This window comes from Galeopterus variegatus, unplaced genomic scaffold (genome assembly GCF_000696425.1).
Source record: "Galeopterus variegatus unplaced genomic scaffold, G_variegatus-3.0.2 Scaffold818, whole genome shotgun sequence".
Classification (NCBI taxonomy): domain Eukaryota; kingdom Metazoa; phylum Chordata; class Mammalia; order Dermoptera; family Cynocephalidae; genus Galeopterus; species Galeopterus variegatus.
In genome coordinates, this window is record NW_007726929.1 from 198,894 (window position 1) to 223,413 (window position 24,520).

Below are 24,520 nucleotides of genomic sequence, written 5' to 3' on the forward strand. Positions count from 1 at the left end.
AACAGTTCAGGAATGAACTAACGATAGCATACAAAGAATAAAAAAAGAAGATAATTGTTCACTTCATTATATCCTTCCTTTCTTCTATCAAATACCTAACTGTGACAACTTTGTTACTTTGGCAAAGTAAAAACTGAGTTCCTAAAGATAAAGTTATACAAATATAGGTTAAAAAGTTTATTCTATTTTAATTTTTTCCCAAATGGCATTACGATGATAAAATAGAACACAAGTCTTAGAAGTAGGAGATCTGCTAGCTGTGTCACTTTAGGCAAGTCATTTAACATCTCTGAGCTTTATCTACAAAAACTGAAATAATAATACTTATCAAAGCTTTATGTGCAGAATTAAATAAAGTAAGAGATGTGAGCATTCCCAGCATAATGCCAAGCACATAGTAAGCACTCAGTGCATGTTTGTTAAATATAAATCATACTGTCATACTGGAAACAATAACTGGCAAGCAGAGTCTCCCTCTACCACATACCTTCTGTGTTGTTGTGTTTGTCGTCTGTGTTGATGGTTTGGTGAAGGTTATTTTCACAGGAGACATGTGGGGTGGTAAGGAATTGGCAATGCTCTGCATGATGTTGCTCATCTTGGGACTACCACTCACAGGCACAGTGATCGTCTTTGAAACTGGAACAACAGCCTTTGGAACTTCCTTTAGGACAACAGGTGAGGAGCTAGAAGAGTTTGTTCGCCTTCGTTTTCTGGGTTTTTCATCTTCATCTGAACAGCTAACACCTGAAAGGCAATGACAATATAGCTATGTTTATATAAAACTAACCTTGTATTTTACACTTTATTTTTAAAACCTTTTGTGTCATCAAGTCATCCTTGAGGTCTCCCTTTACCTTATGCCTAATTAGTCAGTAAGTCCTATCAACCCTTCCTCAGAGTGGTCTTTGAATGCCTTCCTTCCTTTCTTTAAACTTACAACCACTGCTCCATGTCAGTCCTTATTTCATGCCTATACTTGTGTTTTAGAAACAACCTCCTAAAAGATGTCCATACTTCTAGTCTTTCCACTTCTATTCTACCTTACACCCTACTACCAGTTACAAAATTTCACATCTAATCACACCAATACACTGCCTAAAATCTTTTAGTAGTTTTTATCTCCGTACAAGATGCACAAAATCATTACTGTATCATTCAAGGCCCCATATCTTTCCAAGAACACAATAGCCTGTTGCACCCACCCTGTGCACCCCTATAATCTTGGCATACTGAACTGTTCACCATTCCCCAAAGCCACCTTACCACATTCTATCCATCTCTATATCCTACTGTTCCTTGGGGAATACCACCTACCACCAATGACCTCTTCATCATCCTGCAAGCCACCTCCTCAGTGAAGTTTTCCCTTAAACAAAGCTAACCCATGTCTCCTCTGAGCTTATAAAGTACTTTGTACATTCTCTTTTTCACCACTACCACATGGCAACATGATTGTTTGTCTGCACACCTCCCATTATTAAGGGGTTCCCTTAGGGCAATGACCAAGTCTCATTGATTTGTTTCCTCAGTTTAGTGCTTTGCACATACAAAGTTAGGTGAATAAATAATTATATCCCAAACTAATGTTATCTGCGTGACTTCTGAGTACAAAGCAATAAACTTCCTGTTACTTAAAACTACATGTAATGTGAAATGTTTTCCTCATGTTTGGGTTTCACTTTCAGTGTTTAAAAAAATGATCCAAAAATAGGTCTTTACAGTTATTTCTTAAAAACGACATTAGCTAAATCCACAGAAATAAAAAATAAACATAATTAATGGTACCAGATTCTTAGGTTTTTCTTTATGCACTCAGCTTTTTTGTAGACTTTTTAAAAATCAAGTGAGAAACATAAAATAGCAACCTACATAAGAAACCTCTAAAGAGCAAACATAAAAAATTATACAGCATGACTCATGGAATTGGTAATAAAATATAATTCCTTACACCTTCAATTTTTAGATTCTAATTTAAACAGGACTGACAATGACCTAGAATCATCACTGTCTGAAACAACAAACTCCACCCCCAAAAGTTACAAAGAAATCAAGTTTATAACTATTTTGAGAAAAATGAAAATCAAATATTAATGTTCTCCAGTTGATATAAAAAGGAAAGCAAAAAATAAAATAAAAAATTAAATTAAATTTAAAAATAAAATAAAAAGCAACACTGACATACATGAAATTTAAAACATCAGGCTGCTTTATAGAGTAGAATCAAGATGTTAAAACTGCAAATAAAAAAACATCAAAATCAGTGAACTAGAAATGTTAAAGATAAACTCTAGAATGCATCAATGAACCTAAGGTTAGATAATATGTTACATAAAATAATTTAAGAAAATACTGCCAAGATTATCACTATAGGAGTAAACATTGAATAAATCACATAAAAACATTCTTTCAGTTTCTATTCACAACATTTATATTCCATGGCAATCAAAACAAGTGAATGCTTGAAGGACAGCACTGTTCAAAGGCAGACTGCCCACAGAGAATAAAAAAGAAGTCATTTCTCAAACCCTAGAACTGATTAAAAAGCAATATATACCTAGTCACATGTAAAGAAAGAATTTCTTTGGAACCTTCAAAAACTAACCACTGCTAATAGCTAGTGAACTGATGATTTAATATAGGAAGACAGATCTAATCAGAACCTATACTGCAGCATTTAGCCAAGATGGCCCTGATAACACTGAGAATATCACTTACTTTTGACATAAACAGTACTTCCACTTGGCAAGACAACTACATTGGAGGCAGGACTGGCAGGTCTTGGAGACTTAACCGTTGCTATGCTGCCACTTGGAACAGGGGTAGAGGTTGGGGTTGACGTGGTACTTGTGTAGGAATAGCAAACCACTACTGAAGGAACGATAAAAAAGTTTGCTGTTAACTTTCACAAAAACTGTCCAGGCATACAGAGAAATTATTATAATTGCAGGCCAACTTTAACATTTTAATGTGATCAGAAATTATAGGCCAATACTAGGTATTAGGTCCACAGGTAAAAAGGTATTAATAACCTCTCCTGAAAAATCATCACTTAAATGCGTTTTCCCCAAGTATTTAACAGCAATGTCTATAGGTGACATTGCCAACAATGTCACCTTCTCTGTTGGCAATGTCTATAGGTGACATTGCCAACAGAGAAGAATACAGTTACAAAGAAATCAAGCTTAAAACTATAGTGAGATAAATGAAAATCACTTTTTATTTATGGCAGGAGTTGGACAATAGGCACATACTTGTATTCCCTTTTAATACTAATAACAGCACCAATGATGGAGTAATGGATAATTTTTCCCTAACCACAACAATTGCCAACATGGCTACTAGGGAAGAACTAAGCTAAGGTTCTTTTTTATAAACCAACTCACTAGTCATCTGCCATCCAAGTGGTACAACAATAATTCAACTAAAATAATGACATCATATTTCCCCCTTATCATTCAGTGAAGAAACACAGCTCAACAACAGAAAGAATAGCTCATAGGTACCATTTATTGGGTACCGTGTACTGTGCTAAATCCTTTCCATACATTATTATTAATTCTCACAATACCACATCTTCATTTTAAAGATGAAGACCCTGAGGCTCACAGAAGCTAAGACTTGCTGGAGGTTACATAGCTAGGAAATGGCAAACTAAGACTAGAACATAGATTTGACTATTGGAAATTCTACAGTCTACACTCTACCAGAGAGTTAGATGGAAAAGGTAAAAGTGGGAAGGGAGGAAAGATCCTCTCCAACAACGAAGAAAACAGAAACTCAATGGAGGCCAAGTTGCACACTGATAACTGTCTCCCTCCAAATATAGCTTCCTTCAGCCTAAAACAGACCCTGGCATGCATAACAAGAAGTGTCTCACTCTGCTCCACAGCCCACTGCTCAGCAAGAAAAGATAATTCTCTACAGTAATCTGATAAATGCATTGTTTTCAGGGTCACTGTCATGCAACACCAAACTAAGTTCTGGAGTCAATCCAAAATGCTCTCTTCAAATTTAATATTACTCTTCCTCTTCGTAGCCTCAGGAGGATTCAATAATTTTTAAAGCAAGTGTCAATTACTAGATTAAATAACAATAAGAAAGTCTTTCTGTCTGCCAGGTAATGGATTCAGCACATTGATTAGAACAGAGAAATAGCATATTCCATTGATTCCAAAAGACAAAAACAGAGCTTCATTTTCTAAAGCTATCAGTTCAGCATCTTTTCCAGCAGCTAAATAACTCCTGTCATTTTATTCATTTTCTAATGTTACACCTTAGGCCTTCTATTCACTTCTAATAAGATACAGTGATGACAAAACTTCACTTCAGGAAGGCTTTCTTGCAATTTTGGGATTAACATAACTCACACTTTAAACAAAAGTAAGATTTAGGGGCTGGCAAGTTAGAGCACAGTGTTAATAACACCAAGGTCAAAGGTTGGTGTCCCCATACTGGCTAGCCGCCAAACAAAAAAAAAAAAAAGGAAGATTTAATTTTTGTTGTTTCTAGTTTCAGAATCAGAATTGTCCACTATGTTTCATAACTTTTTACCACTGGGATAAAAGTAGATAAAAAATAAACAACTTTTCTTGAAGATTCTGAGAACAGTGATCTCTAACGCAGAAATATTTTCTACTCACCTTCCTTGCTTCCTGTTTCTGCAGGCACTGGAAGAGATGCATTATGCTGAATAGCTGCATTGGCAACAGCATTAGCTGTTACAGTGAAGGCTGTTTGGGGAACAAGCCGGGGCATCAACGGTACCAATCGACGACCTTCAATGGACCATTCTGAAGAGCTATTAGGTCCAGACATACTAAACAAAAAAGAAAATGCTGCTACAAGGGTTCTCAATCACTAAAAGCAAATATAACTTTTTAAATTATAAAAAGTGCCGAGTGAACAGAAGAGGTTTTATTTTAAGCAAGCAAGATCAAAGGTATAAATAATCACAGTTCAAGGAATGTCACACACTTGGGTTCTTACACATTTTATTCTATAATCTGAATCTTATAATGAATATAAGTGAAACTATAAAAAATTTTCCTATGCCTTCTAAATACATATTGATGCTGGTTTTATTAATTTAAATCTGGTATCACTAATGAAAACTAGTATTTCTACTAACTTTTAGAACTTAATTTTGTAATTAAACCAATAAAGTAAAAAGCAATCATAATTTTAAAAATCAGATTTTCCTTAATAATTGAGGATGGAATTCACTGAACCTTTGCAAAATTGTCTAACTGCCTGCATGGCCAGAGGTTCTAAGGCTTTCAAACAAAGGAAACTGATGCAGTAAACAAGGGGGACTAGTAGTGAAGAATAGAAGAGGGCTGTACAAGTATGTGCAGGTACTTCAGAAAGTTCATGGAAAGGGCCAGCCCTGTGGCTCATTCAGGAGAGTGCGGCGCTGGTAGCACCTAGGCCGTGGGCTCGGATCCTATATAGGGATGGCCCATGCACTCACTGTGCCAAGGGTTGCGATGCCTTTACCAGTCAAAAAAAAAAAAAAGTTCATGGAAAGATTCGTATTACCTTTTAATTCTATTTTTCCACAAACTTTTAAAAGTACCCTTGTATATAACAGCATGTGTCATTGACAATGTATTATATTATTATCCTTCCTGTTAAAAAATAGACTAGATCTGAGGACACTGGAAGAAACTTGCCACTACTTTATTTATACCACCCTTCACTCTAAGAAAGATTTGAGGCAATTGAGCTCTATCTCTAAGCAGACACCACTTGCAGTTTCTCTACCCTAAATTTCTTAAGCGAGTTTTATCCCAGGAATCCAACCAGAGGTTGGAATATCAAAAGGTAGCTGTGTCACTTCTCTTGCTATGGCTCCATGAAAGACCCTGACTAATAATTAGTGTCGAATTTTAAAATTCACCCAGAAACAATCTCTTCACTAAATCAGAAATTTCTACACTTTTTTTGAAACCATAGATTCTACAACCCAACCTAGAGTTTAGGACTCTGTCTATACACTGATTCTAGATTTAGATGGAGTACACAAAAGCCCTTGTTAGTGGACAGTGGAATAATGATAATGATGATGATGATGATGATGATGATGATGATAGTTAACATCAATTGAGAATTTACTATATGTCAGGCATTGTTCTAAACATTTTACATGCATTAACTCATAAAGTTCTCTCAACAATCCTATGAAGTTGGTAGTATTATTACAGATAGGGAAACTGAGTCACAAAGAGGTTAAATAACTTGCGTAAGGTCACACAACTAATACATATCTCCTTCAACAAGCATATATCATGCTACTGAAATTACATGCCACATCATAAACAGAAAGTAGAAAATTTTTCAAATGGATTTTATGTCTAACTTTTGCCTTTGATTTACATCAATTGGGCACTGAAATTATCAATTTAGATAATTAGACACTACCAACTTTCACTGAATGGAATAAATTACAAGTTAAGAAGGGGTTAAGTTCGGTTCAGAAAGAAATTTCAAGGAGCTGATGAATCCAATTAGGTTACTATGCAAAATCTGTAAATTCCCTCATGGCTTAACACAGTCGTACCTAAGATAAGGAAAAGAGGAGATCTTAAGACCCCAATAACTCTCACAAATTTGTTACTATATAATCTCCAAGAGGATACTAGTTCTGAAACAAAGAATGGTACAAACAAGAAAGAAAGACAGAAAGGGGCTATAGCTAACTATTAAAGAAAAAAAATTCTAAAAGCTATTCAGCACTTTCTTGGCTTACTCCTATTTTGCTATCATTTTATTAGAATACCACTAATAAACTTGCTTGGTAAGAGTTTACTACACAAAAAAGTGATATCTACACTTACCTGGTGCATTGTTTAAATGGTGGCAGAAATTATGGAAGATTAATAATGTGAAGCACATGAATATATGCTATTGAAAAGACAAAACTTGCAGTGCAAAAGAAACAACTGCAACTTTTAGAAAGATCTATAAATCTTCCAAATTTCCACTCATGCAAATATGCTCTAATTATTTTTAAGTGAGTAAAAAATTAAATATGTTAGAATCAGATCAAAAATTCCTATTTGTGGAGTATAAGGGTATAAATATGCATTAGTTTGCACAAGTCATCTAAACCGAATTTTACAGACTAAACATCTTACTGCAAGGCTTCACTGGGATACCTTAGTTTCAAGGTAAGAATGCCTCTCTATTAGGGCCGGCCTGTGGATCACTTGGGAGAGTGTGGTGCTGATAACACCAAGGCCACGGGTTTGGATCCCTATATAGGGATGGCCGGTTAGCTCACTTCAGAGAACATGGTGCTGACAAGTCAAGGGTTAAGATCCCCTTACCGGTCATCTTTTATGAACAAAAAAAAAAGAATGCATCTCTATTTATACTAAGTATAGCAAGGGAGGATGAAAATGTTTCTCCAGCTCCTTTTCTGAGAAAATCTAAGATGATACTAACACAACTACCTTGGTTTTCACATCCTTTGGTGTACAGGGCACCAGTAAACAAAACCTCATACTCACACAGAAACACACACAGCATCCTGTTAATATCTGACTAATGGGAAAAGGATTAAGAGAGGAGAAATTCTTCAAACTGTAGAGACAGTGTGGGCAAGAGTGGCTCCACTAAAAAATCTGAAGCTCTTTGACATCCAAGGCTTTAATTCTGTAATATTCTGACATAATTCAAAAGTGAATTTGAGTATCAAACAATAAACACATGTTAATAGTTCAAGCCACAAGCAAGCTTTTCTTTGATCCCAGACACCCTATTCCTTTTGTTTCCCCATCCTTTGTGCTCAATCACCTTTCAACCACATTCCTTCTGGCCTAAACTGCTATTTGTAGTGGGGGAGGGAAGGGTGAGGAGAAAGGGAATGCAGTCTATTCAGATGCATTCCTCTAGTTGTTTTTTCAGGCTCAGAGCATAAAGCCCTCCTATAAATGACCTTTGGAACTAGGCTCTGTTGCTACTTCTGAGAGGAAGAAGGCAGAGGAGACGGAGAAAATGAGGAATCTATTCCTTCCTCATCAATCCCCACTCACTGAAGCTTGGGCTCAACAAGTAAAAACAACGTCTGGTCAAACTAAAACCATAATATAAAATATTAAAACAGGAGTGCAGAAAGACCTAAGAAGCTTAAAATTATACAATGAAGTAAACTTTTCAAAAAATGAAATTCATGTATTAAAGAAATCAGAAAGGAGAGAAAAAAAGAAACACAGGCAGATAAAAGCCAACTCTCAATTATCCATGCTAATGGAGAGAGGAGGGAAAGGGAGAGGTCAAATAGATTAAAGAAACCCATATAGTATACAAAAATATTTTGGCAAATACTTGCAAATTCTTCCACCAAACCTTTTCCAGGACAACTAACAAACAGTAAAACGACTAAAATTTTCACCTCCTCTCCCTTCCCACCCTCTGACTAGAGGTACTCCCAAGCAGCAAAATGGCTAAAGGGTGGGCAGTATTAGGAGGGGAAGGAGGGGAAGAAAAGGAAAAGCAAGGGGCATGGTTAATTCATAAATGGAATAATGTGCCCTTGAATAATTGAGAGCTTCAATTTGGAAATAAATACAAGAAAAAGCCTGAAATAATAATAACCTATTTGCATACCTGTAACTTGGTCTTTCACCCAAATATAAGGATAAATTCATTCTTTAAAGGGGAAAAAAGGAAAAGGAGACTAAATAAATGTTATCCTTTAAGTATGAAACTGATGCATCAATGTACAACTAGTTGCCCCACAATATTGTTTCAGTCCTTCTAAGGTACTAATTTTTGTTTCTAAGTGCCTCTGAATGCAACCTACTGTTTACTATTTTGCTATTTAGCACATAAATTTCCTATTGCCCATCCTCAAATTAGAATCTAGGCTCAGTTATCATTATTTTTAGAACATCCCAATTCAAAACTTTAGAGCAACTTAAAGAAGAAATACATTGATATTTGAATGTTTCAACCATGTTAGCCTGACAACTAAACACTAAATGTCTCTAATGGAAAATTTCTACAATACATACCTACCACTGAAGAATCTCAAAATTTCAAAATAAACAGTTAAATCTTCAAAGTATGCTGTTAAAAAGGTAGCACCCCATTTTATATGTTAAGTAAAATGAGGGACAGTGAAGTACAACATGAAACTAATAGATCTTTGGGGTCAATTCAAATACTGCCAATCGGTTTAAATACACTATTCAAATTATCACATTATAGAAATGCACGAAATTTTTTCATTTAGTTTTATTTTACATTAAAACATAAAAATAAAAAACCATATGTTATGTTTCCATGGTCTTGTATTAACATTTAAAGGATAATTTCTGTTCCTTTCTGTTCTTTAGGAGGCACTGTCTCCATACATACTCAGCTAATTCTTGATCCCTGCCCTCATCCTCCATCTCCCTCCACCCATCTCCAAGATCTTTCTTTTCCTTGGTGAGATCTCCCTGTGCCCGAAGTGCACTGATAACTCCAGCATATGCCTCCAATTCTAAAAGAAGAAAATTATTTTATCAAGATACACCTTTAATATTTTTAAACCATGGCTATGTATAGTGAAACTTCAGGCCAAGAAACCTATAAATCAATCAAATCAAGAGTTTTTAATTTTTCTTTTCAACTATTCTGTCAAATAGTTATAATGATCTGAAAAGAACTGTATAAAAATTCTTTATCATTTTATTTTGTTGGCTTTATCTTTATTTTGTTGGCTTTTCAAAGTCAATTAAGATATGTTATATCCTTATTTCTTATAATATGATATATTTATATTATATCTCACATATCTTTAAGATATAATCATATATATTTTACAGTCTTTTTTCTGAATCTCAAAATACATGAAATAATTAGAGTCAGATATCAAAAAAGTTACAATGCCTATTTATAAAGCCATATACATATCAACTGCCATTACAAAGAACCTCTAAGGGGCTGTCAATTTTAGGAGGGACACTACTTGTTATTGTATTTTGCTTCAGTTAAGTGAATCATCTGTTAAACTGTGGAGGTCTTTAGTTATACAGAGATTACATTTTAACAGGACTTGACCTGAGTACTTAAAGCTTGCCTGACAAAATGCAAAAAGCATAACTAATTGAATAAACAGTTAACACCACTTTTACCCCTATGGTCAGGATCCCTGAGAATAGAGATATTGTTATTAAGATAAAAGACTCAGGAATCTGCTACACAATAGGAAGACTGTTTCAAAACTACGTTATACTATGTCATAAAAAAATGAGGGGTGGTATGACTAATGGCTTACTTATGTGCAATTGTTGTTAACCGTTCATCGTTTACTGCTCTCCGAACTTCAGCACGGTGGCGTTCTGTTGAGATGCTATGAAGAAAAATAGCCATTATAGAACTCTGCCAAGCAGGCAGCTCTTTTCTATGCTTTTATTAATGTTTAAGTCAATATTTTGTTTGATGGGGATGGGGGAGAGGGACAAGATTGCTTTTTGAAAAGATATCGACAGGAGCCTAATACAAGCGTACTTCAAAAAGCTCGTGGAAAAATAGAACTAAAAGATAATATGAATCTCTGCATGAACTTTTTGAAGTACCCTCGTATACATATTCAAATGCTTTAAAGTCTTAGAAAAGGATTCATACTAATTCTGTATAAAGGCAGAAAGAATTAGTAGCAAATTAGAAATCACAGGAAGACAAATTCAGCCTGATATAAGGCATTACTACCAAATCTCAGAAATGTCAGACTATGTACAAGACTAGCAGTGCTTCCTGTTACCTAAATATGCAAATAGATGCTGAATGAACTCCTAATCATGACTGCTGCGAAGAGGATTTTGGCACTCAGAAGAAATTCTTCTTCTAAAGCTTAAGAGTCTATAATTTTATGTTCAGTGAATATAATAAAGAAATGAGAGTGGCAAGATAATGTTTCCTGTGGCTATATGCCATGAAACCTGACACCATCATAACACTTCTTTATTACTCAACACTTCAGCTGTGTACCTTCTACATTGTATTATCAATGGTAAGAATGTGCTTGTATTAGTCCTGATTAAACATCTGTAAAATTAATAATACTAACAACTAAAAACAAAAACAAAAAAAACTATACCCATTCCATTCATAAATACTTAATAAAATGAATACCACTCTTCCAATTATATGCTTTACTACTAAGGCTAAATCTATAGCATGGACCAAAACATTTAAGGGGCCAGAAAGTGGAATTTATGAGGAAATAAAAACAACAAACAAAAAATATAAATATAATACATGAAAACAATAAGACTGAGAATTTGGCTTAATAACATCCCTATATTAATGTTAATTAAATAATAGGAAGAGCTCTTTACATATTTTCACTTAAAAAAAGAATAGGACAAATGGTTTTAAATGTAGAAAGGAAACGAATTAAAACAGGACATTTTCTGAAAAAGCTCAAGATATTAGAATGGATCAAGGAAACTTTAAGGAACCCCTTTCACTAGAATTGTTTATTGAATTCAAGGGTCACTCTAGCAGGAAGCTGAAGGGACAGATGATGCTTAAGGCTATGACTACATAATCACCCACTTACATAAATTAAGGTATTTTCCTTCATCCCCTTCTTCCCTCTAATAAATTCCAGTTGCTGCCAGCTCTTTCCTTCACCTATGTCAAAAGTACCTCCCCCGGGCCGGCCTGGTGGCGCACTGGAGAGTGCGCCACTTGGGAGCGCGGCACTCCTGCCGAGGGTTCGGATCCCATGTGGAGACCGGTTCCCGCTCACTGGCTGAGCGCGGTGCGGGCGCGACACCAAGGGTTGCGATCCCGTTGCCGGTCCCTGGTACGGGCGCGACACCGAGGGTTGCAATCCCGTTGCTGGTCCCTGGTACGGGCGTGACACCGAGGGTTGCGATCCCGTTACCGGTCAGTAAAAAAAGACAAAAAGGAAAAAAAAAAAAGTACCTCCCCTTCCCAGGTGGCCCAAAACAAAAATAACCTGTCTTACCCTTTCTGATTGATTACACAATAAATGGTAAATTACACAATTTTCTGTAACAAAGCACACAATTTGAACACCTCTGTTCTTCAACTAAAGAGTTACTTAATTCGAGAGTGAAAAGTAATGAAACCCCTCAAAATGAAATTTCTAGAGTTACTTCTCACAAACTTTTATGATAGTTTACCTAAGAACTTTTGAGAGTTCTCCAAGAAGATCTTTCTTTTCCTTGGTGAGATCTCCCTGTGCCCGAAGTGCACTGATAACTCCAGCATATGCCTCCAATTCTAAAAGAAGAAAATTATTTTATCAAGATACACCTTTAATATTTTTAAACCATGGCTATGTATAGTGAAACTTCAGGCCAAGAAACCTAAAAATCAATCAAATCAAGAGTTTTTAATTTTTCTTTTCAAAAATTTTATCTCATAGCAGATTAAAATGTGGCTTGCATAATTTTATATCATTTTGTTTTTCACTGCCTCACAGAAGTTATGTAAAATGTTTAGGTAGAAAAACCTAACAGTAGATATTTTGTGTCATATATTATCACTGAAGAACATTTTAACTCAGATATTATCAACAACTGGGAGCAAGTTCCAAGTGATATAATAAGGCTGATAAAATAAGGTTTTAGCATTATTAAAAGGTACCTTCACTGATGAACCCTTGAAATAATTCCTTAGGCCTGCCTGAGAATTCAAACTGTATTCCAACTCCCTCCTGTGTATGTAAAAGTACGATGCAACTGAAAAAATAACTGGAACAGAAGATTCTGGCTCCAACACTGCCACTTACTAGGTGTGTGATCTTGGGCAAGTCCGTTCTCATCTCTGAACCTGTTTCCTTATCTAGAAGGGACTGTGTAGATCTAAGATCCTCTGCATCTATAAAAACTACTAAAAATGACTAGTAGGAGACATGAAATGTTCTTACAGCAACCAGGACATTATATACTGAATCCTAATATCAGTTTCATTTCACTCTTTCCATAGAGGAAAACCATTATGAAATGAAACTGTCAGTCCCTAGAACTGGTTAAAATATAAAACCTCAATGGCCCCCAATGAACTATGCATGCCTCCCAGTGTAGCCCTTGTGTACTTTCTTTGTATAGTCCTCTCCCACACTAACTGTAGTCTTGGCATGTGGCTTGCTTTGGCCAACAAAACATCAGCAAATGCGATGCAAATAGATGCTTGCTCAGCACTTGCACAAGGGTCCTTGCTCTCTCGGAACTTGAAGAGATCATGAAGTTGTGAAGGAACCTGGAATGAAAGGCCACATGAAGAGAGAGGCCAAGCCATCTCAGCTGAGCCTAGTCCCCAATGAAGCTACTAGCTGAATACAGCCACAAGAGAGCTCAGACAAAGCCAGTAACCAAAAGATGGCGAGAAATGATAAAAAATAGTTGTTGTTTTAAACCATTAACACTATGAAACCAGTGTACATGAGCAAAACAGAACGGTGGGACTAAACGTCCAAACTAGAGTTATCTTTATACTCAAGTTGCTACAAGTATTTTCTATTTGCCAATGCCTGACACACAACAAACAATAAATGTGAGCCAAATAATGAATATATGCATGCCGGCAGACTGGGTACTACACCAATAATAAACTAATAGTCTCATTCAGTTCAAATTATTCACAGTTCTGTCAAAAGGAAGCTTTATATAGGAGAGTGGGCTGACTACATTGGTTTGGTCCAGCTGAATTACCCTAAGTATAAACGTCCTGCATGTTCAATCTGTACTGGATACTGTGTAGACATTTCGTGGGATCTCTCTTCAGGGATAAAGCTCTGCTACTCTAGAGTAGTAAAGGAAATAGTTAGTTCCAAAAAACGTATTTCAGGTTTTATCAGACCCAGAATAGAGTTCGGAAAGGCACTAGAGATAACCAACTAATAATTCACTAAAAGTTTATGCCCCCATTTACGGAATATTTTATTTAACAAATCAATATTGAGTCCTATTATATACACCGTTATAGTGTGCTAAGTCCTGCCCTCAAGGAGTTAACTCTAGAATAGAGCTACAGTGAAACAAGTCATCAGACAATTATGATACAGTTTACATTCAGTGGGAAAGGCACAAAGGAGAAACAAGTCCTCTAGTCTGGAAGCATACATAAGCTTTAATCAGACAGAGAACTATGTTTCAGGCAGGGCAAGGGCAGGAATCCAAATGTGTAAAAGGAAGAAACAGTAAAAGAGGAGATAATGGTTCATATTATTCTAGTAACAATCAGTGACTATGTTTGAGAGTTTTACACTAAGGGTAGTAAAAATATGTCTATACTTGGATAGTAACTAATTTAAACCAAACTACTAATTGAACATTACTACTACAAGGTACCATGGAGAATATTTATTGGAAAAAAACAAAGCCCCTATCTTCAAGATGGCTAAAATCCAACAAAGGACCTAAGAAATATAAACAAATCACTATTATAAAGATTTTAGTTCACATATGAGAATAGAGAAAGATAAAAATGGAAAACTAGGGCTGGCCTGTAGCTCACTTGGGAGAGTCAGTGCTGATAACACCAAGGCCACGGGTTCAAAACCCTATATAGGGATGGCCGGTTAACTCACTTAGAAGAGCATGGTGCTGACAACACCAAGTCAAGGGTTGGGATCCCCTTACTGGTCATCTTTAAAAAAAAAAAAAAAAAAATGGAAAACTAGTTTGTGGCCAGATGAGAAAAGCGTCTAATTCCAGTCTAAAAATTTTTTATTTGATAGGACTAAATAATTGATTGACTGTGGAAGTAATGGCAGAATGAAAGGAGTCATGTTTTGCAATTTGCAAAATATTTAGGAGAATGGCAATGCCATAAAAAGAAATGGAGATGCCAAAGAGAGAAAGTGGTTTGAGCAAAAAGAAAAAGAAGTTTACCTTTGACCTGTGGAATTTATGGTGATCAAGACATTATTTCAAAGAAAACAAAATTAACTAAAGAAATTTGACAAATATTTCTGATATTTCAAGTCTCATTTCAAGTCTAATCACAAAGCCCAGGAACAAAATTAAGAGTTGGCAATCTCACATGCACAAAACTGGGACTGTTATCACTGCTATACAATCCAAGGCACTTTCTTTCTCCAGAAATTCACTCGTTGCAAAAAAAAACCCTTATTAGCTTCCCAACCTCCTTCACATTTGTTGATGTCCATTTTGATGGCTATTCTCAGATCCTGACATATCACAAACACAGTCGAATTTCTGATAGTATTTTTGGTTCCATTCTATGGCAGTGTTAATTTGAATAACACATGAATATAATGAAATAATAAACAAATAGGAAAAACTAGAAAACAAAAGATTTGTCAAAATGTTTTTATAAAGCCCTCAACTCGTTCCATTTAAACTATTCAGATATTCAATTATATTATTGTCCATAAAGCCCCATGTTAGAGTTACAGCTCAGGAATGGTCATAAAAATAGAGCAAGGGAGAGGCAGGCCAGAAGGAAGGAAGCATTTATCACTGGTACGTTCAGTATACCATAAAGAAATTCTCCATCCCAATTCTTTTATACTTAATTATGTAAAATCTAAGTGCTTAACAACTTACATTAAAATGATTTATAACTATTTTTAAAAGGAAAAAACTAATTTTTAAAATATTTTAAGTTAATTCTTAAAGACAGTACTTTCCCTAAACTTCGGGCCTACAGCTATACTTGAAGGCAATTCAAAGTTTCATTGTTATGATAATGAACGAACCTGTGGGGAGGAAGTCTTTTGGTAAATCACTGTCAGGGCTCACCTGCCAAAGTGAAAAGTTCATTGAAGATAACATTACCATGTAGGGTGGCTGTTTTCTTTCACATAGAAGAAAATTTCCAGTAGCATTACCCACACAGCTCTGACTAAAATCAGAGATAAATTTAGACTTAAAGGTTACCATTTTTATATTTAAACACAATCTCTTGTTTAAAGGTCCCAAAAACCAAGAAATCCAATCCAATCTACTGCCTTTGTGATCTGTTCCTCTGCAATTATTTTTGCTATGAAATAAATACGAGTCAAACTTTACAATCTGCAGCTAGCAAGTTATATTAACTGCATGTAAGTGTGTGGAAAACTATCTTCAAATAAGTGCTAAAGTCTGGATACACGGTTAAAAAAATATATAAAGGAATGTTTGACACCCCAGCCATAACTCACCCCCCCCCCAAAAAAAAAACCAACTCTCTTTGACTTGGTAAAATACAATGCTAAGAAACAGTTTGAAATACTCATAGAGGCCTGAGTGGAAATAAAAAGGGCAAAAGTTATTAGCAGGCAGAGCCAGAGCAGCTATGATTCTGATTTACATACAGGACTTCCCAACAAAGGTTTCCCTTTGAAGAAGAAATTCAGCTTCAAATAAATAAATGTCTGAAAGCATCTGCTTTAAACACTATATACTCACACTTCAGGAACTGTGTAAAGCCCTTTATATATACTGTTAATACATATAACAAACTAATGAGGCAGATATTATTACCATTCGTTTACAAGTATCAACAAATTTAAGGAGATTAAATAACTTGTTCTCCGTCACAGGGGTCGTTAGTAATAGGACCAAGGCCCCAGGTCTGTATGAATTCAAGACCCACACTTTCCCCTTCAAAATCATAGCTATTTAAATAATTCATATCCACTGCCAATATGTTTATTGTTCTTTTTCAAGTTAATTTTTCATTTATTTCATTTATTGTGCTAGCCCGAGGCTGCAGTGGTAAATGAGACAATACATTCCTTATAGTCTAAGAATTTCTCAACCAAGGATCCTCATTTGAATCACAGAACACAGAAAATGATTTGAGTAACTCTTTCTCAATTTTCCCAAGGATGGTACATACCTAATACCATTCTAGATACATGGGAGAAGTTAATTCACTACATACAATGGATGCCTTGCCATTAAGCACTTAATTCTCTCCCTAAATGCTGGTTGAGAAAGACAAGAATAAAGGGAAAAAGCACTAAAAAATAAATTATAAGTGAAAAGTGTGTTTTATTATTGATAATAAAATATAATTTGGAAAAGTGAGCACAGCTTATATTAATGTAGAATTAAGAAACAGTATGTAATTTACCCATAAATTTATAAAGGTTAAGAGTATGCTAGTGAGACTGAAAGCATATTCCCTGGGTTCAAATACTGACTCCATGACTTACTATCAGCATTACCTCGGGTTCTAAGCTTCATCTGGTAAAATGGAGGCCGAGGTGGGTGGGAAGAAACCCTTACCTTTTTAGGTTTGAGTGAGAATTAAACGAGATGTTGAATGTAAGGGACTCAGAATAGCCAAGTAGCCCTCTGTAACTCTTAGATACTATTACTGTTATGATTCATGTACCTACCAAATACAAAGCACTATGCTAGGCACTGGAGAAACAACAATGAGTAAGATGGGGACTATACTTCCAAAGAATTTCTAATGTAGCAAGAAATATGACATCTATGCAGACAGCCATGACACAAACAGAAGGGAAAAGTATCATAGAGATATAAAACATCAAAAATGAAAATCATACCCAATTTTCGAAGAATCCTTTTGCATTCATCTCTGCTGAGATCCAAAAGGGTTGGCCACACAACAGGCATTGCTGCTTCTGTTTAGTAGCCCCAAAGAGCTTGTCTTCCCTACCAGAACAAAAAACCAAAATATCAAATTACCAAAGTACATTCAAATGGCTACTCACCCAGTTATCCATCCACCGGATAAGAAGTAAAAACAGTAAGATACCTCACAATCCTTTTTCATCAGCACACTTTCCAACTTCCGACAAATGAAGAATTAAACAACCATTTGAGAGCTTATCATTCCAGCCTACCACAGTGAAAAGAGTCAAAGGCTTTAGAGTGAGACACCTCTACGTTCTAGTTGCAGCTTTTCATCTTACTGGTTGTGTGATCCTGGGTAAATCGTTCTCTCTGAGCCTAAGTTTTACACATCTATAAAACAGAGGTAATACCACCCAGTTTGTTATGAGTATTAAAGCACACTGTATGTAACGTTCTTTCGTGGTGTCTGGCATGTAATTTAATAAACAGGCGCTACAACCTGTGTAACCTTGGGCAAGTTACTTGACTTCTGTCGGATTCCACACTTAAGAGTTACATGAGAATATGTAAAGCTCCCAGCACATTATTTGGGTTAATGGAACTTAACAAAGAACTTTCTCGAGTCTTAACAATGAACTATGAATTTAGAACCTGTAGTCATTAGATAACCATTTACCAAAAGTCTAGATACCAGGAACCAAATTCGTACTGGGAATTCCCTCGTCTAAAGGACAAAAGACAGGATTGGGGGCTTGCACAATACCTGCTTAGCACACGGTAGACCAGCTGTAAATATTTGTTAAATGGATAAATGAACGGCTGACGGGAGTGAGTAAAATTAATGAATGAATGAATGGGCTCACTGTCTAGCCTAGCAGTAAGACACCGAACCGAAAAAACTGCTATATCCAGTTCCAGGCGCTGAGGCTGCTAATTCCAACTCTACGCCCTGAGTTGAGCCCCCTCCCCCTACTTCCCATAGTCCTCTCAACTCAAAACCAAGGAGAACTGGACTGCGCGCCCCAGACGGCAGAATGACATAAAGAAAAGGGGTGGGGAAGAGGAAGAAGGGGCAGAGTCAAGGAATCCGCTCCCTCCACAAGTCAGTCCCCGCCTCCCGACAGGATCTTGGAGGCGGCCGGCAACCGCCCGAATCGAGCACCACGTCACGGCATCCCGACGTGTCCCCGCCGGTAGACACCACAGCGGGGCCGCACCGCATCGGACCTGGGCAGTAGTTGGAGTCTGCTCGGGGAACCGAGATCTCGTATAATCCTTCCCCCACTCAAGTGTCAGAAGGCAAGCCCGCCCCGCCCCCTCTCCAAACACGCACTCTCGCAGCACCACCACAAGAGCAGCCAGCCCAGGCTCCTCACCCGTGCCTCTCAGCGCCGATCCCAATGTCAAGCCCACGACCAAGCCCCTTGGGGCCCGTAGCTGGTGTCAGGGGCCCCCGCCGGCATCCGCGCCTCGTTCCCTCCTCCACCGAGAGGACAACGGAGAGAGAGGAGGTGCGCGGACAGCCAGCCAGACGACCTGGACTCACCCGGAAGCTCCCAGAACTGGACCCCGGGGTCCCAGCACCAGGCCTGCCATAGTCCCCCTCAGTCCATCTCAGGGAGCCCCACGATCCCGTTAGGAAACAACGGAGGATGGCGCTGGGTACCCAAAGCCGGGCTCCGAATGCTTGGCCCGGCGCTCCTCTAGCCTGGTTGGCCTGCCAGCTCTTCCCAGGACCCTGCCTGAGAGTCACCCACCTGCCCGGCCTTTCGGGGCTCATCTAAAAGGCTCCTCCGCCAAGACTAAGGGACACCAGGAATTGGGTTTGTTTGCGGTGCCTCAGAAGGGGCAAGATGGCGACAGGTATGAAGGCGCAGGCGCAGCGGCGCGCAGCCAGCCGGGAGGTGTAGTTCGCCCTTCCCGCCCTTCGGAGAACGGACACCAAAAGGCCTCCATTTATCCTGTCCCTCTTTTCCTCCGCTTTACGAAAGGAACAGACATCGCGGAGGGTGCTGGGACTTGTGGTCCTAAGACACGGTCCATCCTCTTTCGCTTCAGGTTTGCCGTCGCACGCGCAAGGAAGTCTGGGGTTGTAGTTTCCTTGGAGAAACTATATACCCCTCTCTCTGGCTTCGCGCGCCTCTCCTCCGGGCTGCTGTCTCCCAGCCAATCGGCTGCGCGCTCCGCTACGTGTAGCGTCACACGTAGCAGCCAAAATGGCGTCGGCAGCTGGAGCTGAGGCTTTGCGGCGACCTTTAGCCAGGTTAGGGACGGTAGGAAGACAGCTTTGTCCCTGAAGCCCCATTGAGGATTAGAATCGGATTTCTCAGAATCATGGAGGCAATTATCAACGGCCTTTCGTACCTCATACGGCAGCTCGAAGAGAGATAATCCCCGCTACGAGAACTGACGCAGGGGACATCGCTGTTTCCCGTACCCGATCTAGGGTTACAGAGTCGCAAGTAGAGAAGGGGAACCCAAGCGTTCTCGACTTCGGGTTCCTTCACGTGTGAAGTGGGAATGATACTGATATCTCGTGGTATATTTGTCAAAGGCAAGAAGGAAAAGGGATTTATTTGAGGTCCTACGACGTGGTAGGTTCACCCTCAGACTTTGCTCTTAATCACACGACAATTTTGTGGAGAAGGTCTTGTCGCCCCGATTTTACGTGAGAAAAGGGGTCCAATTTATAGTTACTTGCGGCCACAAAATCGAAGCCAGTGCCTGGTACTGTTGAAGATCCAATCAAGTTTTGTGGTTGCCCTCCCTCTTTAAGTTTTGTGCTTTTGACAACATCGGATCCGGTAGAAATGCTCAAGTCAAAAGGAGTTTTTAGTGTGCGTTCTCCTATTAACATAGTTTCTTTCTTGAAAAATGGGGTTAATACTACCCTATGGGGATGTTGTGATACACAGTGAGTGTAGGTAAGAATTCTTTATAAATTGTGAACCACTATGCAAATGTGTGTGACTGTTCATGTTCGTGAATGAAGCAGAATCAGGAATAGAAAATAAGTAACAGCGTTTAAATTTCCTACTACTACTTGCCCATTAGCTAAAAATACTCTCCGACGTCTAGGAAAATTATTGTTATTGTTGAAACCCAAGCCTGCACCTTCAGAAAATGGTGAAGTGGGACAGATTAATCTTGTGGCCCTCCCTTCACTCTCTCTGATCTTGCAGGGCGTCCTGTTTTGAGGCCAATTGCTTAAGAACAATCGGAAAGATGGCAAATGAAATGTTAATAGAAGATTTTGTAATTTTATATACCTTCTTTGATTTGAGCTTCGCAATATCTCAGTGAGGTAGGTATAATTAAAGTCCCCCATGTCACGAATGAGAAAAACACAGATGTTCAGGAACTGACCCACTTACAGCTAGGAATTGAAGAGAGCTGGGCTTTATAACCCCAGGTCTTCTGACCTCCAAGTGTCCTTTCCTCTACAAGGAATGTCAAAATGACAGGTAATGGAGTAGAAATGGAAAGACAAGGGTCTTATAAAACTGACCCTGATCGTAAGAAGTGACATGAGTGTTGAATTATTTTAACTAATCTTTGTGCTAACTAGATGCCAAGTACTGTTCTAAGCATTTTACATAACTCAGTCCTTACAACTACTTTATGTGGTAGAAACTATAATTATCCTTAATTACAAATGAGGCAACTGAGGCATAGGAAGGAGGTTAAATAGTTTGCCTAAAGTCACATGTAAGTAAATGGTAAAGCCAGGATTTAAACCTAAGCAGTTTGGCCTCAGAGCCTATGGTCTAGACCAGTGGTTCTCAAACCTTAATGTTCAATAGGAACCACCTACAGATCTTGGTAAAGTGCAAATTTTGATTGTGTAGGTCTGGGGTAGGGCCTAGATCCTGTACAAGAGTACTTGAAAAAGTTCATGGAAAAAATTGTATTATCTTCCAATTGTATTTCTTCATGAACTTTTTGAAGTACCTTCATATTTCTCACAAGCTCCCAAGTAATGTTGATGCTGCTGGCCACAACATACTACCTCACATCTCCTTTTCTCCTAACCGTTTTTCTTTCACAGCACAGAAACTACTTTCTCATGTTTCCTCTGACTGCTTTGTATTCCTAAATGTTCCCAACAGTCTCTTCCTTAAGGATCAGGTTCAAACTTTACCCTCAAGAAGCTTATCCTGCCCCCGCTTTCCCTCTAGGATGAAACAGGCATTCCTGCCTCTATTCCCACACCACATAATGCACACTTTGGTACAGAGCTCAGAACATTAAATTATAATCATTTGTTTGAAAATCTTCCTGACTAGACAACAGGCTCTTTAAGGAGAAGGACCAACCAGATTTGTGCACTCTAGTGCCTACAACATAATAAGAACAATAGCTGGTACTTATCCAGGCTTTTTCTGTCCCACATGCTGTTACATAAATTAACTTGTTTGATCCCTACAGTAACTTTATAGATATACTATTATCCCCATTTTATGGATGAAGAAACTAAGGCATGGAGAGGTTACGTAGCTTGCCCGAGGTAACAAGCTAGCAAGTAGCAGAGCCATGATTTCAAATGAAGGCACTTTGGCTCCAAGAAATGTGTGGTAAATAAAATGAGAGCCACCCTACACTTAACTTCCAAAGAAGAAAACCTAAGACTTATTGTCCTACTAGCCATGAGTATTACTAGTCTGGAGGAATGTGTGAGAATACAATACTGTCTTAAACTTTATTCCTTTGTTAACTGAGGTTAGTCTTAAACTTTTTCAAGATGCCTACCATTCATCATTCTCATTTTGTAGTGCTATATTGGAGAAGGCAGAACTCACCATTGTCATGAAAGTATCTGTTAAGCTCATGTGGCATTATATACGTAGGCAAATGGAAATGTGTAAGACCTTAGAGATTCATTTTCTACATGGAAAAAACTAAGGGTACAAAGAAGTCAAGTGAGTTAACCAAAGTCATGTAGGAATTTCATGGCAGGTCTGGGGCTAGAAACCAGCCCTTTTGACTTACAGGTTGCTGTTCTTTCCACTGTACCACACTACCCTTAGATTCTTACCTTCAGAAAATTTATTACCACACTGGTGTGATCAAGGTATGTACTAAAAATGGGAATAGCAAGACAAAAAAAAATGTAGGATATCGGGCCGGCCCGGTGGCGCACTGCTACAGTGCGCCGCTTGGGAGTGCAGTGGCGCTCCCGCCAAGGGTTTGGATCCCACATACAGACCGGTTCCCGCTCACTGGCTGAGCGAGGTGTGGGAACAACACCGAGGGTTGCGATCCCGTTGCCGGTCCCGGTCTGGTACGGGCGCGACACTGAGGGTTGCGATCCATTGCCGGACACGAAAAAAGACAAAAAGGAAAAAAAAAATGTAGGATATCAAATAGATCAAGATAAGTGGATTTGTGGGACAGAAAAGAAGGAAGGAGAAAGGAGAGTAAACTGGAGATAGCTGACAAATGGTCAGGCTCAATGGAGTATCAGAAACACTTCTGAACAATCTAGAACAGCTTCAGAAAGGAGGTGAAAGATCTGGCCACTATGTTGTCAACTGCCTCCATTGCTCTCCCTCACCTTCCACTAAATTCTGTAGTTTCTACTTTCTAAATAGCTGACCTCATTGTTTTAGTGGGGTGATGATAGGGCCTCATCACCTCTGTGGAATGGACCTTTATACAGATCTTCCTCTGAAGGAACCTCTGTGCAGCCCTTGCCCAATACATCCACCATACTGCCATTGCTGTCAGAGTAAGCTTTCTAACATTCAGAGCTGATCACATTAGTTCCCTGCTTAAAACTTTCCAGTAGCTACCAATTGCCAACAGAATAAAGTTCTAGCTTTTTTACAAGCAAACCCAAGCTAGTGCAAAGAAATATTCTTACATATCTAACCTCTTCCTAGAGCTCAGCTGCCATCTGTTTATCTTGTCTAAAATCTGGCATCTTCCTTAAGTTCACTGATTCCCTTGAAGTCCTTTGAAAAGAAGTTCTTCCTTCTCTCGCATCTTTAATATCTTTAGCCAAGAATAAAAGGTGGCATTCTCCTAACTTGTCACCACAACTTCTCGACAATTACCCCTGTATTGAGGCTTTCATTACCATGCAATCTCCATTCCACCCTCTCAGGGAGATTTTTGACAGGCTGTTGTCATCAGCTTAGGTTGCCCCCCTGTCCACTCTGTCCTTGCAGTCACCAGTATAAAAACCTTTCACCACCTCTACTGTTCGACCACCCACTTTGATCATATCCTGCACTTTGTTCTCTTGAACTGTTCCACCCCTGAAATCAGTATCCAAGGCATTCCACATTCTGTTTTTTTTTTTTTGTCCTTTTTTGAGACCGGCCGCACCGCACTCAGCCAGTGAGCACACCAGCCATCCCTATATAGGATCCGAACCCGCGGCGGGAGCGCTGCTGCGCTCCCAGAGCCGCACTCTCCCGAGTGTGCCACGGGCCCGGCCCAGCATTCCACATTCTAAACAGAACTTTTTATTCCAGATTTCTTACTCCCTTACCCTCACTTAACCTGCTCTTCAACTTCAGTGAAGAAGCCACTTTTAACACTGTCTGGAAATCTCTTTAATAAGATCATCTAGTTTCATTAGATACATTTTCTGTTTCCATGTTATCACAGGGGACACTGTTGCTAAAATTTTCTCCGCTACATAATAAAGGTCTGCATCCCTCCAGCTTCCAATAAGATTTTCTTTAAAACCTCACAGACAGCCTCCTCAAAGGACATCAGGCTTCTGCTTACAGTCTCTTTGAATCCATTTAGGTTTTCACTAAACTATCCTTAAGGTCCACCCAGTCCCAAAGCCACATGTCTTAGATTTTGTCATATGAGAGTACTTCAAAAAGTTCATGAAAAGATTCATATTATCTTTAAATTCTATTTTTCCATGAACTTTTTGAACCACCCTCATAGCATCCCAGTTCCAGTACCAAAGTTTGATCTGGTTATCATTGCTAAATAACAGATTACTGCAAAACTGGCCCAGAACAACAATA

The 24,520-nt window shown here is 38.4% G+C and overlaps 1 protein-coding gene across 7 annotated transcripts in view; it reads right to left on the reverse strand.

The window, feature by feature from the left end:
* Positions 1-19,389, reverse strand: part of LOC103590447 (chromosome unknown open reading frame, human C11orf30) — a 91,083-nt gene extending 71,694 nt beyond the window's left edge. For 2 of the 7 annotated variants that reach the window (XM_008572675.1, XM_008572672.1), the window contains exons 1-8: positions 19,286-19,389; positions 17,498-17,606; positions 12,150-12,249; positions 10,271-10,345; positions 8,614-8,655; positions 4,644-4,819; positions 2,719-2,871; positions 488-747 (exon numbers count right to left, since the gene is read on the reverse strand). In XM_008572675.1, the coding sequence (XP_008570897.1) occupies positions 488-747; positions 2,719-2,871; positions 4,644-4,819; positions 8,614-8,655; positions 10,271-10,345; positions 12,150-12,249; positions 17,498-17,567 (876 nt within the window). In that variant the 5' untranslated portion in view covers positions 17,568-17,606; positions 19,286-19,389. Of the gene's footprint in view, positions 1-487; positions 748-2,718; positions 2,872-4,643; positions 4,820-8,613; positions 8,656-10,270; positions 10,346-12,149; positions 12,250-17,497; positions 17,607-19,074; positions 19,162-19,285 lie in introns of those variants that run through there. The other 5 variants (XM_008572674.1, XM_008572678.1, XM_008572673.1 and 2 more) reach the window with 5 other exon arrangements.
* Positions 19,390-24,520: the final 5,131 nt, after the last annotated feature.